The sequence below is a fragment of the Lampetra fluviatilis genome, chromosome 40 (assembly GCF_964198595.1).
Source record: "Lampetra fluviatilis chromosome 40, kcLamFluv1.1, whole genome shotgun sequence".
NCBI lineage: Eukaryota > Metazoa > Chordata > Hyperoartia > Petromyzontiformes > Petromyzontidae > Lampetra > Lampetra fluviatilis.
In genome coordinates, this window is record NC_136314.1 from 3908380 (window position 1) to 3934922 (window position 26543).

The 26543-nt window shown below is 46.4% G+C and overlaps 1 protein-coding gene across 4 annotated transcripts in view; it reads right to left on the reverse strand.

Annotated features, from left to right (window-relative positions):
- LOC144946125 (plasma membrane calcium-transporting ATPase 2-like) overlaps positions 1-26543 on the reverse strand; it is a 182091-nt gene that overhangs the window by 102728 nt on the left and 52820 nt on the right. For all 4 annotated transcript variants that reach the window (XM_078874889.1, XM_078874886.1, XM_078874888.1 and 1 more), the window contains exon 2: positions 10501-11359. In XM_078874889.1, the coding sequence (XP_078731015.1) occupies positions 10501-10714 (214 nt within the window). In that variant the 5' untranslated portion in view covers positions 10715-11359. The remainder of the gene's footprint in view (positions 1-10500; positions 11360-26543) is intronic.

Here is a 26543-nt window from a genome sequence, read left to right on the forward strand (position 1 = left end):
TTATCGAGAGGAGACAATTAGATGCAGAGGAAGACGGGTAGGTCTTGAGCCAGGCCCTGGAAGTGGGCAGGGGGTCAATACCTCAGTCGGTGTGGGAAATGCGGTTTTAGACTACCAGGCCATGCGTTTGTGTTTTTTTTTTCACAAATCCTGCAGCAATATATCACAGTGTCGGTGCATCACGCAGGATGATATTACAGAACAGGCTAGCAGAGTGGCAGAGCGGTAACGCCTGTGTATGTTCTCCTCCTGTTCCGCATGGGATTCATCCAAGATTCTTGAAGTTCCACTCCCCATAACTCACTTGTTAACACCGTCCCCTGCTGGACATCTGTGAAAAAGTGCTTCACAGGTCATCAGATTCCTCCGGTATGGATAAAGATTCCGATTCTGAACTAAAACAAAATCAACGCAGTTTCAAATTTGGACAAGAAATAATTACAGTCTCCCCCTTTAACGCCGTTTCGCAAATACGTCGTCGCTTAATTAATACCACGTCCGGATTTACGTCGCCCTCAACCCCACACGCTTACGTCACTGACGGCATCATCTGCCTTCCTTTTACACGCTTTCTATTAACTCACTCTGTCTCTGTTGTTGTTGTCGTATCCTCAAATCGTGTAACTCAATTTTAACCCACTTCCCAATGTGGCATCGACTGCAAACTTGGTATACTTATGTCATACTGATGACAATACTATATTCTACCATAAAAAAAAATATTTTTAAACAATATTTTTTATATGTTATGTTTCGCCTTGGGTCTAATTGTCCACGCTCAACTGACGTTGGCCGTAAATCACCACGGTCCCTTACGTTATGGCAAGCTTCGGGGCCACTTCCTGGAGTCGCGGAGTTATTCCATTACTAGTAGGGTACATTTCATTAAAGCGTGTTTAAAAAAAAGTTTTTAAAAAATATTACTTATTTCGTTGTCCCTAACCTCTCAGCCTCCACACCACCTACCATCCTCTGCATCGCTTTGTGATTTGGACCGTCTCGATATTCGCCGTCGCGAACCAGCAACTTTGGTCGCAATGACCTCTCCCCCCTCCTGGCAAATGAATGCGCGTCGTGAGTCAGGTGCCGAGTCACATTTTTTTTTGCCGCACAGAGACAGCTGCCAATAGGCGGGTGGATTTTCGCTCCCAGAACGTTTCGTTGTGCGATGGGCAGCACGAAATATGAATGCGAAGTTCATTAATTCATCCCTTGAAGTGGCCTTTTCGCGAGCTGTACTTTCCCCAACGCACCCTGACATCGAGGTTTCTGTCACATTCAGACACAAGCCGCGCTCACTGCATGCAAAAGCACTCGCCACAAATGAACCACGATGCCTCGCTGACCTCATACTCTTAGGTTTTTTCGGTAAAGTCACGTAGGTAAAAAATAAAAGTAATAATAGAAATAAAATCAAATAATAAACCACGACGTTTCGGAGCCAACACTAGTCTCCGTCATCAGGTGGGACCGTCACAGCTAGATTTACTGTATTAATCTAGCTGTGACGGTCCCACCTGATGACGGAGACTTGTGTTGCCTCCGAAACGTCGTGATTTATTATTTTATTTTATTTATATTATTACTTTTATTAATAAAAAAAAATACCTATGTGACTTTACCGAAAAATACTAAGAGTATGAATCCTTGCAGTCACGAAAGCTTCAAATCTCGTTCATCTCAAGGAGCATCGACCGCGACGCAAACTCCGGTCACGCTCGCAGTGCCGTTTGGCTGGCCGTCGAACAAAGACGGCCACAGCGTCGCACGCTTTTATACGCGCTTCTGCGGCCTTCTGGAACGCTCTTCCTTCGAATATTAGGAAGCCATTGGGAGCTATGCACTTTTGCATCATCCAGATTGAAAATGCACTTCTTCAGAACTGCTCATTGTGTTTAGTTTGTTGTCCTTCTCCCACACATCCGATTAGCACGGTTGGCTACGTACGGTACGAAAGAAGTTCAACATACGTACGTACGCTCTCCGCAGCGACAGCATGTTTTGTCGCCCAACTTCGCGACGTTTCTCATTATCCAGGCCACCGCTCCTACGGTTACCCCGGCGGAGAAGTTCACTGCAGGGCACTCGATAGCCCCATCGTACAAAGCTCCGGGCTGCCACGGCCGATGATCCTGGGTTCAAATCCAGGTTTCAGCCCCCTGTGATTAAACCGGGTTCCAATGACTGCTCTGAGACTTAAATGTTTTGGTTTGTGTTTGATTGGCATGTGGCAATTTCTTGTTGGTTGTACTGTAAGTACTCGAAAATTTGCCAAATGCAGTGAATAAAAAACCACAAATATACATGGTGGCCATTATTTTTCTGTGCACTAATGTTTAATATGAGGCCCATTAAACGCGTCGTCTTCCAGTTAATAACGTGGAAGGACCATCCGAGTGTGTCCTATCTCCTTCCAAGAGGAGACCTGAATGTTCACAATTGCATTTGCGACGGTCGTTGAGATACAAAAGGAAAATTGTGCCCCGGAAGGAAGGGCTATATTTCCTGAAGCTACGGCTTATTATTTCGAACGTGTCGGCTAGAGAGCCGTATGTGGCGTGAGTGAGCAGGGTGGTCAAATTTGTTTTATCTGAAATGTCAATCTCTCCACCATCTACACTGAAGGGCCCTTCGCATGCAATATCGCCCCATTGTATATTCTCCTCTAACCGGGCAGCACTAATGGCGAATGTGGCAAGTCGAAAAAAAACGCATTTCATTGCAGTTTGATAGCAGCCGATATTTAATTCATGCGCAAATGCTGTTCATCATCATCAGCAGCAGCAGCTTCATGGATGACGCCTGATGTACAGAAAGTTGTGGATTCGATCCCGGCCCTGACGCCTGTATACTGGATTTCGTGTGTTCTCCCCGATTTTGCTCCGGGTCCGCCGGTTTTTCCCGCCACATTTAGGATCAACGTCACGCGTTTTTTGGTATTTGGCTGCTAGACATTTCGTTGAGCTCTCATTTGTGATAGCCAGGTCGCGTCTGAAAAAGAGATGTACAGCCTTACCCGGTAAAATAATAAAAATAGTTTAGTTTTAGTTTACCAGCCATAGTTAATCTTCTGCTGGATGAAAGCCTCCCCATAGCCAGTTCTGATAGTTCCCACTGAAGCTAGCCGTGGCTAAGGAATTGAACTAAGTTTGCTGAGTTCATAGTGCAGTGCCCTAACCAAAGCACTACCACCCACCTTCCCACCCCACTACACATACGCACGTTCACACACACACACACCTCAGCACTTGCAACTACCGTGGTCACGTAGAGGGTACTCATGTATAAAGGATGTATCGTTTAAAAATTTAAGCACCTGGGTGCTTGTCCTCAAGAGAACTGCGGGGTTCATTTAAACAGATATGGGTTCTTTTGTTTCTCGGTCGAATTAGATCCTGAACGCTATCGCGGGAACCCATCTCTCTTAACAGACGCAGCAACAAAACAAACCCCCCAAAGAATCCCGGTATCAAAACTCTTCGAGGACGTCCAAGGACAAGTTTCCGCCGGTCGCCACTCGATTCTCACTTTGCAAGTGTGCGCCGTGCGGCTGTAATGCCTCACTAGTGGGGCAGCGGGGAGCGCAGCGGTCAGCCCGCTGTGCTACGAACCTGAAGGGACCCGAGTTCAATTCCCGCCCCAGGCACCAACGACATGGGCAAATGTCTGAAGGGTTTCTGGGCCTCCCCTGGGGCGACTCGGCCTCAAATGAGTAGCTGAAGGCGGCCGGGCGTGGTGCTACCCACACCACCCACAGGTGCACGCTGCGCCTGCCTTATGATGGGTTTGCTAACGCCTCCCGAAATCGCTTGAATGGCAAATGCATCTACACTCGGGGCACACCAACTCATGCCCTTGCGTGGTTGCCGCGTGCCAATCAAAGCGAAAGCAAAACATGTCAGTCTCGGAGGCAAAATTTGACATGAAGCTGTTGTGCACAGTCACTGGTGACCGGGCTGAGACCATGAACTCGCTGCACGTGATCATTCTGTTTAATCGCTGGTGGCTGTAACCTGGAATAGAACCCAGGGTCATCAGCAGCGGCAGCCCTATGCTTTTGGCACGGTTGCTATCGAGTGCTGTGCAGTGAACTTTTACCGGGGTAACCGTCGGAGCGGTGGCCTGGATAATGAAAAACGCAGCAAAGTTTGGCTACAAAAGCATTCTGTCACGTACGTGTGTTGAACTTCTTTCACACCCTACGTGGCCAACCGTGCTAATCGGAGGCGCAGTCCTGCAACTATTTCTCTCTCTGGCATCTCTAGTCATGTGCTATAGAGAAGGGCCGTTGTCCGAAACGCCACTTACTAAATTTTCTAACTTTCAAGGCCACAATTTTCTCGACAAACTTGTTGACTTAATTGTATCGTTTATCCCGTGGTGGAATTTCCGATACCTCTTGCCCCGTCCCCATTAACGGAAAAGGACAACGCACTTAACCACAGAAAGCAGTCATAAAGAAGCGAGTTGTCAATTGAGATGATTTAAAAGTGAATAGCTCCAGTGGCTTCCCAATATCGGGAAGGAAGAGCGGTCCAGACGTGTGCCGAAGCGCATCCGAGAGCGCGCGATGCGGTGAAACCGTCTTTTGGGGGCAAAGTCGTAGAAAACGTCGCCCGTTTCCGGCGCTGCTCAAAATGTATCGGTTCACGTGCCGACACACACACACATGGTCAGGTCACCTGACCACCAAGCGACCTATCCCGATGAGTGAGGAGCAGCTACATAATTCAATCTTCACGATGCACACTGGGTTTTGTTTCATTTTCTTTCCGCAAGCATAGTTAAAATCCGCAACCGGGCGAATCCACCCACGGATGATTACGCCGGAGGCAGCGACGGACGGACAGACGGACGACCGCGGTACGGACAGCCGTGCAAGCGTGAACGTTACGTTGTGAACACAAAGCCGCAAAGGCATCGCCATCCTCGTCATGAAGTACAGGGCGATATCTGGGTGGCCCGAAGGTGAGGACGCATGGGATATTTTCATCTGTTTTAACGCTGACATTAAAACTTTTACATTGTTTAATCTGTTTAACACGTGGGCTTTCTCGACCAATGCTATCCATAAGAGAGGTTTTTTAGGGTAGATCACGTAAATATAAACGTGACGTTAAACTCACCACAGCCAATTAGAAAGGTTTGTCAATTGTAGATGATGTGGGTTTACTCTCCAACACACAACCGGTGTGCTGAACTAGTAACGATGTGACACGTTTTGTTTACGTGACAAACCTTACTAATTAGCTGTGTCGAGTGGTGGCGGGTTTATTTATATTTACGCAATCTAACCCAAAAGCCTCTATTATGGTTTGCTCTTTCTTTAAGTTCATATTTTTTCTGTTCATACTTATTAATAATCTACTATTTTTCTGTAGGGGCAGAGGGGGGGGGGGTAGCCCAAAAATCCATCGTTTACAAAACTCGACCGAAAATTCTGAAAGACTCAAGACGAAACTGAACTGATGAACGTTCGAGGATTACATCTTTGCAATCCTTAAACGACAAAAAAGTCCCGAATTGATTTCAAAGAAAGATTTCGTGCATCACGAATGACTGTTAATGGAGGTACGCTTGAGCATTTGTTAAGATAAATTAAATAACATATGCATTTGTTCAAATAATTTAAATAACTTTCGATTTAATGCTTTCGTGACTGCAGGGATTCATCTTCTTGGTTCTTTCGGTAAAGTCACGTAGAAGGGAAATAATAAAATAATAATAAAACATAATAAAATAATATAATAAAATCAAATAATATATAATTTTAGTATGTTTTAAAGCCACGTAGAAGGGAAATAATAAAATAATCAAATAAAACATCATACAATTATATAATAAAATAACATAATATATTATTTTACTTTATTATGTTTTATTTTTATTATTTTATTATTTCCCTTCTACGTGACTTTACCGAAAGAACCAAGAAGAGAAATTAAATAACCATATGCATTTGTTCAAAGAAATATCAGAACCCTCCGTGTCCTGACTTTTGGGCCACCCTGCATATATAGAGATACTATATCTACACAAAAACCCACCCAACCCCGCCCGCAGAGAGTGGCTCATCAAGAAGCTGGATGTTGGCAAGGCGTGAAATTGCGACTCGCTGATATTTTACAGAGCGCCGTTAATTCGAAGAGGCATCGTCTTCGAGTTGAAACGAGTTGAGATTGGGGTTTTTAATTCATTTCTTTCTTTCTGCTAATCTGCACGTCGCCGCGATCCTTCCCGTTGCGCGATCAAACGGCGCCGTGCCGTGCGTGACAGTTTTTAAGTGACGTGTTCCGAGAGGGTTTGATCCTTAAAACATTTGTAGTAAAAAAAAAATTGGTGGCGCGCTTTGCGCTTTTGGATGCAACGAGAAAATTCACGGCAGACGAGGTCCCGGGGCCAAAGAGATTCTCTGCGCTAAAAGAGAGTAGCCAATGGAGGAAATTCCACATTACCATGACGGGGTCGGTAAGCCCACACGACAAACATTGTGATCGGTGTAATCTTATAATATTAAGCCGCTGATCTCTTGTATACTGATATGTGTGTGTGTGTGGCAGTCACACAGTGTTTGGTACACTGTGTTATGAACCCGGTGAACTCGACTTCGATTGCCGGCCATGGCTAATATTACAGACGAGTAAAATCTAAACCAGTCTTGGGCCACTCTTAGGTAGACTCAGCCTTAAATGAGTAACTGGCGCAAGTGTGCAACTATCAGCATTGAAGAGCCAACGGTGACCGGGTGTGGTTTTGACCACATCACTCCCTCATGTACCGTTCTGGCCTGAATAAGTGTTCGCTAACAGCACGTGTCCACATGATAGAGACAGGATATGGCAAAAATGGAAAAAAATACGTTGTGTGTGTGCAAATTGCGGGGAGCGGTAGTGCAACGGTTAGCGCGCTGCGCTACGAACCCAGCGACCCGAGCTGGATTCCCGCTCACGGCCAACACCAATGACGATTTTCGGAATCGGTTCTCGACTTCTCCTAGGTCGACTCAACCTAAAATGAGTACCTGGTGCGACGCGTAAATATCGCCACTAGGGAGACAAAGGCGGCCGTGCGTGGTGCTGGTCACCCACCTCCTCGCGTGCCGTTGCAGCTTTCATAGGTGTTCGCTCACAACACTTGCCCCAACAGTCTGTTGCAGGCTATACCAGAATATTTGTCTTTGTTTGTTGTAAAATGTGTAAATAGTCTCTTAGAACCCAGGCCGGGCCTTCCCGATGTTCATCTGAGGACTAAATGACTGCACGGTGCAACGCAAATCCGCGCAGGAATTCCAAACGAGGAGCCGGTTAGATACGCAGCTGGCTAGAGCGGCAAGCGGGCCCCCACATTCTCTGCTGTCTCTGCACTCACTCACACATCATACACTGGGATTGCCATGCTGCCAGCTATGGCTGCAAGTTTGGTCGTATGTGTTATGTATATCGTTAATCATTACATTTGAATCACACTTCCTATGATTACTATTGTTATATTGTTTTTATAGCTTTATTTTGGTGATTCGAAAACATATGGTTCATCTAAATTGTCGTATGGTTTTTTTTATTGTTGACTTGCACCACATTGAGATTTTTGCACACAGCGTCTTAATACTTTTTGTAATATTTGCTGGTTTATTCCAGGATGTTTCTGTTGTGCGTCGTCACTTTAACATGTTCTGTGTTCATATTTTGTTTGTCGCGGTTGCACCCGACTTAAGAGCCGCATGGCTCACAGGGCTATACCAAATAAATGAAACTTGAAAAAAAACCGGGCAGGTCTGCGAGTGGACTGTAAGTTCCTGCTGTTGGGGGCTCTTGATGGGTCAGCCCTACAATATGTCCTGGAACCGATCCATGTATATTCTCCAACGAGGTCCCTGAGATCTTAAGATTCGCCTTCCTCTAAGGACACCAAGGTCGAGGCTCTGCCCTTGGGGTGATTGAACCGTTGCCAGTGCAGCTCCCAGACAATGTATCGTTTATGCCTTTTGCTAATCAGGCGATTAGAGTCACTGGAGGTATTTAAATCTTGAAACCTCACCTCTTTAAATTGGCCTTCACCCCACAGTTCTGGCCATTTGCCCTGGCTGTGTTTCATTTAATGATTTCTATTCATGGCACATTGGGATCTGTGGATGAAATGTGCCTTGCAAATTCAAATCATGATTATAATTGCAGTGAAATGGTGTCAGGACTTGGGAGACAATGGCAGGTTGCCTTGCCAGCCTTAATAGGTGCTCGCTAACAATATGTATTCGTATAATCTGAGGCTACGCGGGGCATATTTTGTCTTTGTGTTCGTAGGGAGTGTTTTTAGCATGCAAATATATGCGCATAAATTAGATCTCAATTTGAATAAAACAGTCGTAAAATTATGCAGAATTTATCCGATTTTGCTGAATATTGTAAAATTACAAAATTCCATTGCTCCCGTGCCACCCATTTACATTACACCTTGACATTTTTTTAAATCTGATTTTGCTAAATTGTTCTCATAAATATATAGCGTTCATTTTAGGCGTTCTCTTAAACATGTCAAACTGGGCATTTTCTGAGTCATATGTCATCTGTTGCGCGTAGAATATGATACTCGGTGTAAATATTACCGAATTATATGAACGTTCTCAAGGCATTTCACCTGCTCGAGTGATCAGGTCCGTGTGCTTCTGAATAATCAAATCTGTCTCCTTACCTGCCTTTCCATGACCACTCTTTAAACAAGTGGCATTTGGCGAGGGCCTAATAAGGCCACAGCAGCACACGTGTGACCGGGCGTGGTGTCTCCCAGGTGCTGAAGTTCATGTTACACACTGTGATATGCATTCATTTTAGGCTGAGTCGACTTAGGTCAGGACGAAGCCAGGTACAGAAGCGTGAGTGCCGATGGTGAAGGGTTTGCGTCATGGACAGGAATCAAACCCGGCTCTCCGGGAGAGGGATTTCTTCCCGCCACAGGAACGTGGAATTTCCAGTAGCTGGTTTTGGACCACGAGGGCAGATGAGCACTGCCTCCCACTTACTTGTGTGTGGGTGCCTTGACTTTTTAAAATATGTTTAATTAGATGGCAAATAATCATTTGGATGTCATAAACGTAGCTGGGTAGCGCTGTGATTAGAGCTCTCAATTTGTGCTTGATAGGTTGTAAGTTCAAGTCGTGGTCTGGGGACAATTCATCTCCATCATTCTATCATCATCATCATCCCTCTGGGTAATATAAAACAAACTCCACTTTGCGGGAAATTAACAGTTGTCAATCTATGAAGAGACCGGCTTCCTCCATAGAAATGCGGAATACCCCCACTGACTCGGTTACAAGTGAAGTTGACTGCTGCCTTAACATTCACTTGAACATCAATCCATTACATTTGAATACACCTTCCCGTGACTAAGACCAAATGACACAGATTGTGTACGATGGTGGCAGATCTGAAAAGCTGATCAGTGTTGAGCCGAGATGTGTGCGAACACCAAACATAACAGGTGCTATAGGCTGCTACGGGGACAGCGTAGCAAAATCCAATGTTGTACTGTACTTTCTATGCTCCCGCGTTCATGCACCCACAGTGACCAGCATGGTGATGTATGGTCAAATAACCCCTACGGCCCATGTGGTGTGTGTGTGTGTGGGGAGGCCTGCATCCAACTGTGGATTGAGAGAGGGGCTGTAAATTGTAACGCGTTACGTATTGTTCCCTGCGTTCGTGTGCGATGTGGGTTCTCACTTTTTTTCCAGGACACCATCACAGTTTATCCCCGCACGGACACTTATAACTATTTATTAAACAATTTGTTTTATTTCACCAAGTTACTTACATTGAGTTATGAGTGGAACTCTCAGAAGCCACACGCCAATTAACTACTCACCCATGTCCCCCTCCTCTCCCCCTCCCCTTGTGTGTGCGTGTACGTATGTTGAACTTTTTTCGCACCGTACGTAGCCAACCGTGCTAATTGGAGGCGCCGGGGAAGGACAACAAACTAAGCATTAAAAGTAGTTCCAAAGAAATTAGTTTTCAATCCAGGTTTAAAAGTGCATAGCTCCCAGTGGCTTACTAATATCGGAAGGGAGAACGTTCCAGACGGCCACGGAAGCGTGCTCGCGCGATGCGGTGTGACCATCTTTGTTCGATGGCCATTCAATTGTTTATTTGTAATACCACACTCCTGATCGTTGCCTCCCCCCCCCCCCCTACGAGAGGAGTAGAGCAGTGAGCCCAGTCACCTTTTGCCGGTCCCTATCCCCCAAGGCCCCTGGCTCCTCGGCTTTGTTGCTCGCGAGGTGCCTCGTGTTCCCTTTGCCCGGCGTGCGCCGTCTGTATAGCTGCGGAAGGATGCTGCTGCAACTCTAAGCTGGACCCAAAAGAGTGAGCGATGTAGAAGTACAGACAAAAAGGTTGCACCCAAAAGAAGACTTGATGATGTGGCCAGTGATGAGAAGGAAACTGACACTATTTGGGCACGTATGTAGGATGGACAACAGCGCTGGAAAGCGACGGCGCTCACCGTCATTGGGCGACGTGTGCAGTCGCAGGCAGACTCCCTCCTTGCCCCCGTACACCTCCTGCACCATGGTGATCGCTTCCGGCCCCCGTAGTTCCATGAGGGCCCTGAGTTCATCCACGGAGAGGCCAAAGTCGCTCTCCGGGCTGCCTCCGGACGGCCCTGCGCCCTTCGGCCCATGTCCGACGTTGGCCGTGCTGTTGGCCATTTCTCCCATGCTTGGGCGGCTGGCCTTAGCGGAGGCTTGTGGTGAGAGCGGCCAGTTCTACGGCAATGTCAGCTTTTAATTATAATTTTTTCGCCAACGATTGCATACGTCCTGGATGTTAACGCCAGTTGAACTGAACAGACGGTAAACGCAATTTTTGTTTGCCTGTTTCGTTCGACCGAACAACAGCCGCTGTTTAAGATTTTACTCGTTTCAAATTTTTTGGATTTACTTGTTTTTCTATCTTATTTTCTTACGGACACTATAATCTATTATTTCTGAAATTCTTATTGGCCAAGGCAGAAATTCAATTTATTATCAGTTAGCAGTCCTATAGTCGTCGTTGTTGAGACGTGTACAGCACTCGTTCAAAAAAACGTCCGTTGTCCATGCAGCACCGAAATAAAATACTCATAGCAAACAAAAACTTGATTTTTATGACTTTCGACGGCCCGACTTGACGAATGCGCAGCTGTGTATTTCTTGATGTGAGCGGTGACGTGGCTTCTGCCTCGATGGCTGTGGAAGTGGCCCCTTTCCGTCGTGTTAGGAGATGGTGGCTGTCCCTTGGCTCTCTATGACTCGAAGAATTCAGCTGCCCATGGCCGCGCAGATTCGCCCGAACTCCTTCCGTCTCTCGCTTCTCCTCGGCGCCTGAAACGGCAAACGGGTGGATTCGTCAGCAGCAGACAAAGCCTGAGCACAGGGCCCAAATGTCCACAATGCCAAGTGGCCAACAACAGACGGCCCTCTTAAAGTTCTTGGTTCTTTCGGTAAAGTCACATAGAATGGAAATAATAAAATAATAAAAATAAAACATAATAAAATAATATAATAAAATAATATGATATAATAATATTTTCATTATTTTATTATTTCCATTCTACGTGACTTTACCGAAATAACCAAGAAGATGAATCCCTGCAGTCACGAAAGCTTTAAATCGAAACTGTTAAAGTTGTGTTTGCTCATTTGGTTGTTTGAGCAATCTGTCACAGGATTGGGCAAAACTTTTCCCACTTTTTACCCAGGCAACTCAAGAACAGCACAGAGTAAGTGTCTAAATCACAAGAAACATGTTTAAGAATCACAGTTACGAGACAAGCAACATGTATACTTTGAAAAATAATGTAAATATATTAAAATAATAACTTTAAATCTCATCAATGTTTCCTTATACTATCCGCGACACTGTTCATGTACAAGGAGGTGAGAACTCTATAGATCCAGGATGAAAGTGTAATTTAGAAAGGGTGAACCAGGGGCATTCGTCTGTCAGTATGGGCCACATATCTACGTGCACATATAGATGCGTATGATTTACTAAACCAGGAGAACAGTGGTGAGTCATATCTGAACCAGTTCTTTCGCCCCCCACTTAAAAAAAACGTCTGCGCTGACCAGCGTGGTGAAGTATGGTGTCGCCATCACAATGAGGATCAATTCATTCAGCAGTGGATTAACAAAGGCCTGTGCAACATTGTATAATCATTATTATTATTTGCGATATCACTGTAAATGTATGCGTGCACGACATTTGCCAAACATCAACGTGAATGTCTTGAGGCTGATTATGGCTTTCCTTCATAAAAAAAATACAATAATTATTATTGATATATATATATAAAACATGCATATGCCCCACACACACACGCATGTAAAAAAACAAAGACCCCCCATATACCCTTTAACAGATTATTGGAACAAGTTATGTTTGCGAGAACCCATTGAGGCCAGCACGGCACACGAGGTGGTCGTGTGGTAGCTAGCACACCCGACCACCCTTTGTCTCCCCAGTGGCGATGTCTACACACCGCACCAGGTACCCATTCAAAGCTGAGTCAACGTTATTGTCGGAACGAGCCCGTGACTCGTTCCGGCAATAACCGCTGACGTTAGCCAGGACTCGGACTCGAACTCAGCTGTTGCAGGTTCGCAGCACTCGCCACTATGCTACCACTCGCCCCTCACATTTCAAACACAACACACACACGCGCGTTGCAATTATTATTAAATTGTATAATACAAACCCCCACGTCATCCATCATCTCCGCCAATCGCCCACGCTCGTGCCACGCTTCCAGGGGGCTGGCACGTAGCCAGCCCCGTGCTCCCGTGTACCATCACCCCCCCCCCCCATCACTGCCCCCCCCCCCCCCACACACACATACACTGCAGGCTGCTGGCTATTTTACGCGCGCACGCCCACACACAGCAGCAGCACAATGTCAGAGAACGGCGGCGATCGGGGGCGGTTAAAAGTAATGGCTTTGTGTAATGAGTTTTTCCAAATGCAAGTTCCATTCAGGTTATGGCCAAGGTCAAGAGGTCATCGCGGCTAAAATGTGTCGCAGCTCTTGGCCTTCTGCGTCCTTCCTTGCTGCCTCGTGCCCCAACTGTAGCCGCAGTTGACATCCGAATCCCCACAAGGTCTTGCTCTCGAGTCGATCACGTGCTCATTATTAACATCGCCGCCTCCGCCGTCGAGCGAGAGGTCATCTTGCCCTTGGTCTCCGGAAAAAAAAAACCTGGGTTACCACTCCACTGCCCGTGCCGGTGGCCTGCCCTCCACCACCCTGCGAAACGTGTTGCCCTCATCGTGGCAACCAAACTGTGGAACGCCTTGCCACTCGGAATCAGCCAATCGGAGTCGGTAGATATAGAGGGTTATTCAAAAAAATGTGAAGACTTATATGGGACTATCGTTTTTAATGTAAAAAGAACGGATAATACACTGTAATACGATAACAAATGTATGTTAATAGCTTCAAAAAGTCAAAGAGTTTCCTCTTGTTCACCATCATTGTCGACACACGCCTGGAATCTTCTCCAGGTGGTCTCCAGAGCCCGGGGGCACATTTTTGTGGTATTTTTGCAAATTCTCAGAAGTGTTCACATTTTTTTGAAGCACCCTGTCTTCAAGTGTGCTTTGAAAACCCATCTCTTTAAATTGACCCTCCCTCTTAAGTTTGGTCGGTTGCCCTGGTTCTGTTATTGTTTCCTGATTTTCATGCATTGTGATCTTATGATGGGAGGCACATTATCCATTTTAATTATTATGATTAATCCTGTTCACCTCATGAGATCTACAATAGCTCATTTCCGGCAAGTTGCTTGACAAAAATGTCCTTCAATTAAATGCCTACCATATTATTGGTTCTTTCGCTAAAGTCACGTAGAAGGGAAACAATAAAATAATAAAATATAAAACAATAAAATAATAAAATATAAAACAATACAATTCTCACGATGTCCCGATTGCAACACAAGCAATCATCATCAGGTGTGAAAACCACGGCAAGAAATTTAGAAAAAAGAAAGTGGCAGTTTTTTTCTTAACGTCAGCACCACGGACAGCGATTTGGCAGTTGGTCAGATGGACGAGTCCATCTATGTTCGGAAAAGAGGAGGGGGGAGAGGAAGAGAATGGAATGTGGTCTGAAAGTCACCGTAGGCGTGAACACAATCAATTAAGACCCGAAATGGTTGATCAAATCCTTCCAATGATTGAGAAGATGAATTCTGGATTAGCAATCAATTTCGGTTAAAGAATAACATACGACTGCTATCCCTTACATATGAAGGCACGTGATTTACAATTATTTCGTTTCCGTATTAAAAAAATTCAACTTGCTTACCCTGTTTTGCCAGAACATTCCGGGTACCCTCTCCCCATGCACTGGTATTCAAACAAGAAGCGAACATTTGAAACCGACGGTAATGCTATAATGAAACTATTTTTTGGTGTGTAATCACATTCATCATTTTTACTTCATAACACGCATAGTTTCAGTTCACTCCCACAGAGAGAACGATTCAGAGGTGCGGGAAACCACACACAGACAAAATCTGAATATGTATTTATACTGGAGGAATCTGATGAGCTATAAAGCTCTTCCACAGCTGTCCAGTAGGGGCGGGTCAGAACGTTACAACAACAACAACACGATACAAAAACACGATCGGAGTGCAAAGTATAGGAAAGGTCAGCAAATCACAAGCACATACAAATACAACGAAATTATTTTATTTTACCAGATAAAACCCACTGAGATATTAGCTTCTTTTTCAGAATCGACCTGACCACAAATGGCACTTCAACGAAGTGGCTTATCACGTGGGAATTCATCGCAGCCAAATACTCTAAACTTGGGAAGGCCAGCCAGAAAGCAGCGCAATAACTGTTGTCCTATATTGCGATGCTTGGCCAACTCCCAATGAGGTTACCAAGTACCAGTTTAATACTTTTTATTGACGTGAACGACAGTGAAAAGTCAGTGTGACTCCGCTCAAATGTTTTCCAATCCATTGCCAGTGGTACGCGAGAGGTGGAATTCCACATTCCCATGGCATGAGCCAGTCCCTCCAAAGGGTTGACCACTGTCAGTGGTGGGAATTCCTTGTTTCTATTTGCAGGGGGCAAATTCCTCTCGAGGACATCGAGTGGTAACTTCTGCAATGCGGTACTCGGTTTATCAACCATGGAGAGATGATGGTACGAGTTGACCCCGATGACGATTTTGAACTCGAGATCTATCGATTCCTGATCGAGGTTAAATTATTATATTATACGCATTTGTTTTCACAAATTAGTTCATTAATTAAAAAATCAATTAAACGCAGAGAATGCCTGGTGTCAGCAGCATGGATCAACGTGATGACAGCAGCAGCCAATGTGAAAAGATCACGACAACAAAGCCCACAACCTTGGCACGTGCGGCTGCTATTTCCATTGCTGAATCAACCTAATGTGTATTGATTTCGAGAAAATAATCGTTAAGTCAAAATGTCAGGGCGGAAGTATCTCCCTGTTCGAAAGAGTGAGGAGCACTGCTCAACTCCGCTCGTGGGCAGAGTGCAAGGGAAAAAGGAGCGGCCCTGCAGTGACTTGCTCGCGCCAATGCTGGCAGAAGGGTCTTCATTAAGAGGAGGGTACTTGGCCTACTCTTCCATGCTGGCCAGATCTCTTCGAAGAGTTGTGATTAACTTACACTTTACCCCACCACACGCGAACTGCCGATTGACTGTTTAGTTTGTTGTACCCCACCCACATCCGCCACACCTCCGATTAGTACGGTTGGCTACGCACGGTGGGAAATGAGTTCAGCATGCATGCTGCGGTGATCGATACTGCCTCAGGGGTGAAGAAACTTGCCCCATTGTTGAAGCTGCCGCGCTGAGAAATCGAACCCGGCGACCTCGTCATTGCAAAATCCCGTGGCCATTCATGGAATCATCTGGGGGAGGTGAACAGTTGAAAACGCCTTCTGGTTTTGATAAAAAAAAGTGAGCATCCCACCAATGTAATCTACACCCCCTTCAAGCCACCAACACCCATGCTGGGTAAAGTCCACAGGGAGCACAACTGGGAATGTTCCGTGCTCTCCCTCCTCGTGTTCACTCGCGAGGAAGGATTCAGAATATTAATTGATTTATACTGGAGGAATCCGGTGAGCTGTAGAGCACTTTTTTACAAACGTCCAGTGCCCACTCCCCCTCCAATCCCCACCCACCCTCCCCTATTCTTAAACTCTTTTTTTTCACCAGGTAAGGCCCAATGAGCTACTTAGCTAATTTTCAGAAGCCAGTTGGCCACAAATGATAGCTCACTCGAGGTGGCATACCATGCGGAAATTTATAGCAGCCAAATACTCTAAACGCATGTTGATTCCAAACGTGCAATTAACATGCGTAATTCATCATAAAGGTTTTGGGTTAGATCGCTGTAAGTATAAATGTGTCGTAACCCTCCACCACCTGACACAGCCAGTAAGGTTAGTCACGTTATCAACGAGAAAATTAGTTACTACTTCAGTCCACCGGTGTTTACGTGACAAACCCTGCTGGCTGTGTCGGGTGGTGGAGGGTTACGACACATTTAAACTTACGCAATGTAACGCAAAAGCCATCATAAAAATTATATACTTTGATTTTTTTCGGTAAAGTCACGTAGGTAAAATCCACCTGAAGACGGAAGCTTGTGTTGCCTCCGAAACGTCGTGATTTTTATTTTATTTTTTATTAATAAATTGTATTTTTTACCTACGTGACTTTACCGAAAAAACCTAAGAATATGAATCCTTGCAGTGACGAAAGCATCAAATCATGAAAGTGATATTAGTCACAAAAGCCTAGGTGTTAAACTAACATGCTTAAAACGCTCATTAATCGGCCGCTAACATCTTCGTACGTAGAGGACCGCAGAGCTTGGGCCATCGTTGGTGCCGGCTCATCGCGTGGCTGCCTCCCTGCTTGTCTGCAGTTCCTGCTCGCACCTCCGAGTCGTTCTCTCTCTCTCTCTCTCTGCCTCTACGACAGCGAGCGGACGCAGTGCGGCGACGGCGCGTTACAACTTGACTTGGTTTATATGTTTCGATTTAAAGCTTTGGTGACTGCAGGGATTCATCTTCTTGGTTCTTTCGGTAAAGTCACGTAGAATGGAAATAATAAAATAATACAAATAAAACATAATAAAATAATTCTCACGACGTTTCGGCCACAACGCAAGCAGCCGTCATCAGGTGAAGACCAGGTCTGTTGGGGAGACGCTGGCCGAAACGTCGTGAGAATTATTTTATTATGTTTTATTTTTATTGGTTTATATGCTTAAGATCAAGAAAATGCAGACGAATTATTAAGAGTGACGATCCGTCCCATCCCAATTCTGGACGAATGCGATGGGCAAAATTGCACTCACAAAACCGCACCCCACGGAGAAACGCGTTTAATTGGTGAAAGGTTACGGGAGGGAATATGTTCGGGTGGTGTGACGCTGATGGTAAAGGGTGGGTGGCTCGTGGGGTGAAGGGTAGGTTAAACGTAATGGCTTACACTCTTCAGACCCATCTTGACGCAGGGATTAATTTTTTTCATTTTCACTCTCTCCTCTCCTGGCTTTCCTTCCACCATGCCAATCAATCAGTTTCTATGACCCGTTCTCATTTGCTATTCCTCTCTCTCTCTCTCTCTTGTGTCATTCCTCACTCAGTGAACCACATAAACCTACGCTATCTCTAATATGCTCACGCTGGCTGGTGCAATGCAAGGACTTTACTCGCGGCTGCTGTGACCAGGGCTGCAAAAGCAGCAAAAAAAAAACAACGAAAACGACATTTTTAATTTAGCACGTAGCTTTTCATAGCCAATATTATGATTCATAATCTAGTTTTGGGTTAGGCCGAGTAATTTACAGATCAAATTCGTGTCAATAGGACCGTCAACCACCTGACACAGCCAAAACTAATACAATGTCACATGTACAAACATTCATCATGTCAAGAACATATATTATGAATCGTGTTTTTTTCCCGTTCCTGATCACGTGACGCCGTTCGAGTCAATGCCGCTTGGATTTATGAAAGCTTAAAAATGCACACGGATCTCTAAAAAGCTACGCAGATTTAGCGGAGTGCTTGCGCTTTTGAGATTTTAAGGGAGAATTGTCTCTTTGTAATATTAGTGTGGTGTGACCAACTGAGGTCTACGGGACCGCTACTCGGCAGGAAGGGAGACGCTATCGAAGCAATGTGAAGCAAAGACATTCATTGGACAAGTGGGAAGTGTTAAAATCCATAATGATCATCAGCTGGGATCTATCGCTGGTCTGATGAAGGCCTCCCCCAAGCCCTCTTCACCTCACTCACTCTCTCTCACCGTCGTATGATTCTACAATCCGTCCAGCTGCTCACACAACAGTTGATTTAATCTCCCCAAGCTCTCCGGCGGATGTCCTCTCGGGCATATTCTCTATCCATAATAACAATCCATTATTTAGCCTTATTTATCTGGCCAGAGGCCACTGTGGTGATGGCACTCAAATCAAAATCGGCGGGTTACGACCCCGCATCGAAGTTGGGGGGTCAACTCATCCCATCAGCATCGCCGTGAGATGGATAATATCAGAAGCACTTCGTGTGATGTTAGCAGCGGTGGTCGCAAGGAAGAACTCGCCTCTGTCATGGGAATGTGGACTTTGTACGATTGGATCAGGGTTGTAAACGGAATTGGTGGCTGCCCAATGCTTGTTTGAGCAGAGAGAGAGAGCCTTTGCAATTAAACCTTTCATATAAAGACATCCATGTACGGGATGTTGAACTTCTTTCGCACCGTATGAAGCCGACCCGTGCTAATCGTTTGTGTGGCCCCTTCAACATGTGCACTATTTTGACGTTTTCTTGGATCCTTCGGTAAAGTCACATAGAAGGGAAATAATAGAATAATAATACAATAATTATAATAACATTTCCTTTCTTCGTGACTTTACCGAAAGATACAAGAATATGAATCCCTGCAGTCACGAAAGCTTTAAATCGAAATATTTAAACGTTGTTCCCAGGCTTGACAAACATTGTTTGTAGACGTATGAAAAGATGTTGAACCCCCAACGTAGGATATCACTTTTTTGCTAAGCCAAAAACAATATTCAATTTAGGGCCCCTCTCCACAATAGTGGGATAAAAACATTACATTGTAACTAAATTGTGAAGCTACGAAAGTTTGTAACGGGATGATTTGGAATGCGTACTGCATAAAAAAAAATTGCATGAAAGAATGTTTGTTGACATAAATGTATCATCCCATGAGCAATGGGCCAGGTAATTTGTATCTCGTGTTGCGACGCTCGACATGACAGAACGTTGGGAAAATTCCACTCTGTAGGCTGCTCGTGAACAATATTCACGCAGGACACTGACAAAGCGTAATGCACACACACACACGCACGATTTACCTTGCTTTACATTAACTTCTTCAATCTAGAAAAGCAGAGTTTGATACCCGGCCTCAGCATCAACGGCGAGTGATAACTCAATAGTCCCTGGGTCCCCCCCCTCCCAACTTCACCGATCCACACTGCCCAGTGCGGTGAAGTATGGTCAAACAACCCATGGGAATTGAAAAGAGGGCTGAAAATAGATTTTACGGGAATTATGTTTTTGTATACGTACTCTGCAAAACCCCAGGCTTTCAGCGGGTTTGAATAAAGAGATTGATTTCACGAATTGACCGGCGCTCAATAGGCAATCACTTTCTCGTAAACAAATGCTGGATAGATTTTATCCACCAATTAATGTATGAGTTGACGACGTTGCTCATTTCGAGTTGTGATTTCCCTTTCGAGGCGTGGTGGTGGAAGGAGAAGGAGGAGAGCGAACCTGAAACAGAACTTGTTGTTCATAATAAAGGTTTTTGGGTGAGATCACGTTAAGTATAAATGTGTCGTAAGCAGCCACCACCCGACACAGCCACTAAGGTTTGTCACGTAAAGAACGCGCCAATTAGTGACTACTTCAGCCAACCGGTGTGTCGGAGAGTAAATCCACAACATTTACAATTTGAGTAACTGATGGGCACGTTTTCTTAACGCGATCAACCTTACTGACTGTGTCGGGTGGTGGAGGGTTAGGGGCCGTCCATAAATGACGTCACGCGATTTTGGACGATTTTTTACCCCCCCCCCCCCACTCGTCACACGGCGTCACAAAAAGTCAGACCCCCCCTAAAATATGACGTCACAAAGCCAGATTTGCTGCAAATCTGGCTGTGACGGGCCCACCTGATGACGGAGACTTGTGTTGCCTCCGAAACGTCGTGATTTTTATTTTATTTTTATTAAATTTTATTTCATTTTTTACCTACGTGACTTTACCGAAAGAACTAAGAGTATGACACATTATACTTTATGCGATCTAACCCAAAAACCTTTATTATGAATAAAGTTTGTCGCCAAAGCCTGCTACGTGTTAAACAGAAGTTGCATTTATTTCTCCAGGAAATATTGGTTGACTTCACAGGAATTGACTGCCCCTGGGTGCTCAGGTTTCCTCCCGCATTCAAAGCACTCAAGAATTGGCCGATAACACCTTCATATACAGAGAACAGCAGAGCTTGGGGAAGAATATAGTGCTGGCTCACTGTGTGGCAGCCTCTCCCTCCCGCCCGTGGTTTCTGGCACTGCCGAGTTATCTCTCATTTTCTTTAAGAGCGAGGGAATACTGCGTGATGTAAGATGAAATCATCACCGGATCCCATCAGCCTGATTAGTGCTTGAATGGGTAAGCACAACAATAAAACTATAATATATATTTTACCAGGTAAGGCTTATCGTCCTGTGGAAATGTACAGCAGCCAAATACTCTGAAACGCCCGTTGATTATAAATGTGGAGGGGAAACCCAGAAGACCCGGAGAAAAATCCACACGACCACGGGGAGAGAGAGAGACACACAAACTCTAAATACACAGCAGCAGGCGTCAGGGTCGGGATTGAACGCCATCGCTGATCTAGTATCAGCCACGGGCGGGAATTTTACTTAGGCCGCCGGGTTCATAGTGGTGTGCGTTTAACACAGCAACATGAGTCCACCCTGAGTCGTTTTCTTAAAAACGCAAACATAAAAAAAACCACGTTGTTTTGAATTTCAGCCCCCGAAAATACATTGTCGGATGTTTTCACTGTTTCGCTGATTGCACAGCCACCTAACCATTGCACCACCACTACTTCCTCGTGTTGCATATGTGTGTATGTTTAATATATGCATGTGTACCTATGCAGGCGCTCACTTGCGCTGTGTTTGCGTGGGCGCTTTAATCTGTCACCTCCTCCTAATTTGATTGATTCGTTAAAGGGAGTCGTGCACGCGAGCGAGCGCGCACGCGCGCGTGAGTGTGCGCGCGCGTGTGTGTGCGCGCGCTCATTAATTTCTACTGCGTCGGGGCGAAACATATGTTTATAGGAGGTGTCCCCCCCCCCCCCTTCGCCGCCCCCCCCCCCTCCCTCCGAATTCGCAGAGAGTGCGCGCGGATGTATCGGCCACGTAATGGGAGCTCTCTCGCTCATTAAACTTTCAAAGGCCGCCCCGCAGTTTCCATCTGAAGAGCCCCACCCCTCTTAATTATTCAGCAGATGGCTTGCCTGGCTTGAGACCGCGCGGGATCGGGAGGGGAGGAGAAGGGAGGGGGGGAGGGGATGGGAGAGGGGGTGAATTTTGCACGGGGCAAGCGAAGTCGACCGAAGGCGAGGCAGGAGAGGCAGCATCCTGCAACTGACCCTTGCAAATGTTTGATTTTTTTTTCATCGGCCGGTGTTGGTCGACTTTGGGTGCATTGAATGCATTGCCGCTACTGTAGCTGCTGCTGCTGCTGCTGCTGTTGTTGCTGCTGCTGTTGTTGTTGTTGTTCCCCGTGGTAACTATAATTAGCAGTTGCGTTAGCATGGAAGGTGGCAGAAGTGTCATCAGATGCGAAAGCATCGGCAGCAGTCGAGGTGTTACCTCCATCATCATCATCAGCAGCAATAACAGGAGCAATAGCAGTCTCATTATCGTAATGTATTATCATCGTCGGCAGGCAGCAGTAGTAGCATCATCGTGATTAGCTTATTAATCATAAGTAGAATCTTCAACCGTGCCCACCATAACCCACCACCACTTGTGCTTTCGAGACCAATATGATCCATAATATGAGTTTTTGGGTTAGATCGCATGAACATAAATGTGTCGTTAAACCCGCCACCAACCTACACAGCCAATGAGTAAGGTTTGTTACTAGTACGGCACACCGGTGTGTTGGAGAGTAAACCCACAACATTTACAATTCGAGAACGACGTTTCGCCAGTACTGTAATTACAACGGGCATCATCAGGCGAAAGCCAGAACTAAACAGGAGGATGTATCGGTAACTCTGGCTGTCGCGTGATGGTGCCAGTTGTAATTACTGGCGAAACGCTATCCTCGAATTATAAATGTTGTGGATTTACTCTCCACCACACCGGTGTGCTGTACTAGTAACGAATTGGCACGTTTTGTTTACGTGTCAAACCTTACTCATTGGCTGTGCCGGGTGGTGGCGGGTTTTAACGACACATTCACATTTACGTGATCTAACCCAAAATCATCGATTTTGAAGAACTATCCTGTTGCTGCTACCGCTGCTTATGATGTTGATGATGACAACGACGACGACTATGATGACATGTACGGCTCATGATGATGGGGTCACCTACTGCACCCACAGCTGCTGCTCGCGAATAAGCTTCTCTCGCCGCTCAGTGATGACGGTGGCGTTAACGCTCATGACATGAACGTTCTACGTACCGTTTAACACGTAGGCTTTCGCGACCAATATTATCCACAACAAAGGTGTTTTTGTCGTTGCTGTTGTTGTTGTTGGGTTACATCGCGTGAATATAAATGTGTCGTTAACCCCGCCACCACCCGGCACAGCCAATTATTCAGGTTTAGTGTCAGGTAAACTCTTTGAGACGGAAACATGAAGACTTCTTTGCAATGCTGGCTAATCACCTGATGAAGCTGGTTATTATACTCACCAGCGAACCGTCGCACTCGAATCGCAAATGTCGTGGGTTTACTCTCAGACACACCGGAGTGCTGAAATAGTCACTCATTCGCACGTTTTGTCTACCTGACAACCCTTAATAATTGGCGGGTCTAACGCCACATTTGTATTTTACGCGATCTCACCCAAGACACGTCGATTGTGGATTCTACACACTCAAAAATAAATTAAGCCAGCCACCACCACCACCACCACCACGCGCCACACGGGTCATAATTCTCGGTGAGGTCCCACGCACGCCGCGCCGAAATCCATGCGTGCGTAATTTTAATGCACACGTGCGCGCGACTCGTGGGCACGTGTGCATGGGTGGGTGTGAGAGCCCGTGTCCGTGGGTCCAACCATGGTTGGCGTGCCACGTTGCCGTGGGCGGCGTTTCACACCCACTGTCCTGTGCGTGATGGAATTGCGATAATGTCCGAGGTGGCTTTGACCGCGTGGTACATTCCGGGAAACAAAAACCCGCGATCACAATCGGTATTTATACGGGAGGAATCCGATGAGCTATCAAGCTATCTTTCACAGATGTCCAGTAACACACCACCACCACCACCAGTTCCACCATCAGCCACTAATACACCAGCACAATCACCACCAAGTCTTGCACTGTCACAATCACCATCAAAGACAAAGATCCCCCGGTATAGCCTCAACAGACTGTTGGGGCAAGTGCCGTCAGCGAGTAGCACCTACGAAGGTCGGCACTGCACACGAGGGGGTGGGTGGCCAGCTCCACGCCCGACCGCCTTTATCTCCCGAGTGGCGATGTTTGCGCACCGCACCAGGTACTCATTTGAGGCCGAGTCGACCTAGGGGAGGCCCAGGACCGGTTCAGATAATCGTCACCGGTGTTGGTGGCCGTGAGCGGGAATCGAACTCAGATACACGGGTTCGCAGCGCAGCGTAGCGCTAACAAAAACAACACCGCTCCCCACGACCACTAACAGAACCACTTCCACCGACGCTATGAGCACAACCACCCAAGACAAAGGCACCCCGTATAGCCTTAACAGCCCCCAGGACCGGTTCAAATGTTAGCCGTGAGTGAAAAACGAAGATCGGGTGAGCGGGTTCGCAGCGCAGCGTAGCGCTCACCACGACACCACGGCACCGCATGAAGCGCGCGCACATTGACACACCCCTGCGCTTGCGTCAAGTAATGCGAGAACATCATAACGCACTGCAATGTGTGCGTTAAACACAAACTTTGTTTATATTCTCAGTTTTCCGATTTGTTCTTTTTTATATATATAAACATGGCTCTATCTCTCTCAAATTACACAATGATATGTATACCACTGCAACAGTTTATTGGCTTTTGTTACACGTTAAAACAGCAGCATCTGTAGATGCACAACAGCGAGATGTAAAATGTTGGCCCGTGGGTTTTCTCACCTACATCCATGAAAGGGAAATCACGCGTTTCGCTCACTTGATTTAGCTGCACACACTCAAGACTGAAACATGCACGCACACGATACCAACACACACACGCGCGCGTGCTTACATACACCAAGACAAAAATCCTCCGTATAGCCTGAGGTTGGTGCAAGTGCTGTTATGTTAGCGAGCACCTATGAAGGCCGGAACGGCACACGAGGGGGTGGGTGGCCAGCACCACGCCCGACGCCTTTGTCTCCCCAGTGGTTATGTTTACACACCACCATTTGAGGCTGAGTCGACCTAGGGGAGGACCAGAACCGGTTCAGATAAGCGTCACTGGTGTTGGCCGTGAGCGGGAATCGAACCCGGGTCGCCGAGTTCATAGCGCAGTGCGCTAAACGCTACACTACCGCTCCGCACACAGACACACACAGAGACACACACAGAGACACACACACAGACACACACACAGACACACACAGAGACACACACAGACACACACACAGACACACACAGAGACACACACAGACACACACACAAAGATCCCCCTTCGTGCTGTCGGCTAGCACATGCCGAAGGTTGGCACAGCTCACTAGCAGGAGGTGCCGACATCGCTAGGCCCAGATGACTTTATCTCCCAAGTACTCACATTGCAATCGGTACTCATTTAAGGCTGAGTCGACATAAGAGAGGCTCACGACAAGTTTACGGGTTCCCGAAAGGGGCGCTCAGGGAGAGACCGACTGAAGTGTAAGCGGTGAGTTGAGCCGTAGCCAAGAATCAAGCTAAGGTCTCAGCGTCATCGCAGCCGATGGCATTAACCAACTTAGCCACGACTACAAATGCACTTTCACACAGTTGTGCTCGCGAAGCCAAATATCAGCATTCAATCCCCGTAAACGGAGCAAACGCCGAACAAATAACTTTGCACGCGATTTCAGTCGCTGATATTCCACGGAGGGGGGGGGGTGGAATTGGCCCCTACCATAGCAATGTGGAATTTCCACCACGAGCTCAAGGAACCTCAAACAGAAAACAAAAATGAGCACCGTCATAGAATCATTTGAGCGGGGAGACACTTCGATTTCATGAATGAAGGGGGAAAAAAACGACGCCAAGATCAATCGCCCTGAACCCTTGCTCCGATTCCGCCTTCATCCCCTAAAGGACATTGCTGCGATGCATCTTGGCCACCGGGGGGAAATTGGTGTACAGGAATATCCTGGGTAGACAGACCCCGCGTGCTTCTGCCGAGGCAGAGTGCTGCACTGTTCATTCTCCGCGAGTGGGTTTATGGATTTCCTGCTAAGAGTGCATTTGCGAATGGAAGCGCCCGCATTGCTGATTGGTATGGAGGCTGGGTGGAGTCCTTTTCTGGCCCGCTTGGTCTCCATCGAGTGGGCACGTTCTTCATCGGCGTCCAACAGTTCAGTCTGCGATGCTTCAAAATAGCACCGATAATGACAATAATAGAACTTTAAACATACAATGTACTCTAATATCCAAGCAACTTGGCAGAGTGGTGGTGTAGTTGTTAGTGCACTGCACCGTGAACGTAGTTACCAGAGTTATTTGGCTGCTATAAGTTCCCACGTGATAAGACACTTCGTTGAGCTATCGTTCGTGGCCAGGTTGTTTCTGAAAAAGAGCCGTATAGCTCAGTGGGCTTTACCTGGTAAAATAAAAATGTTCGTGTGACTTCCTTACCTTTCCTATACTCTGCACTCCTGTCGTGTTTTCGTATTGTTTGTTGCTGTAAGTCTGAGACCAGTATAAATAAAGATTCTGATTCTGAGAGTTCGATTCCCGGCCATGACTGGTATCACGACTGAAACGAGTGGCGTATCAAATTCTCCTGCCCCCCCCCCCCACTCACCGTTCACCAACGCACACCGACCAGCGTGGTGAAGTATGGTCAAACACCCCCCCCCCCCCACACACACACACCACCCCATTGCCAAGGCTGCCCAGAAGTTTCCAAGAAGTTCCTAAGATGTCCAGGGTAAAAAAAAAGCCAACGTCCAGGCCCCCTTTATTCATGAACAACAAACAAAACAGGCACGCTGGAAGGGCTCTTCTATCACGTGAAGTCCAGAGGCAA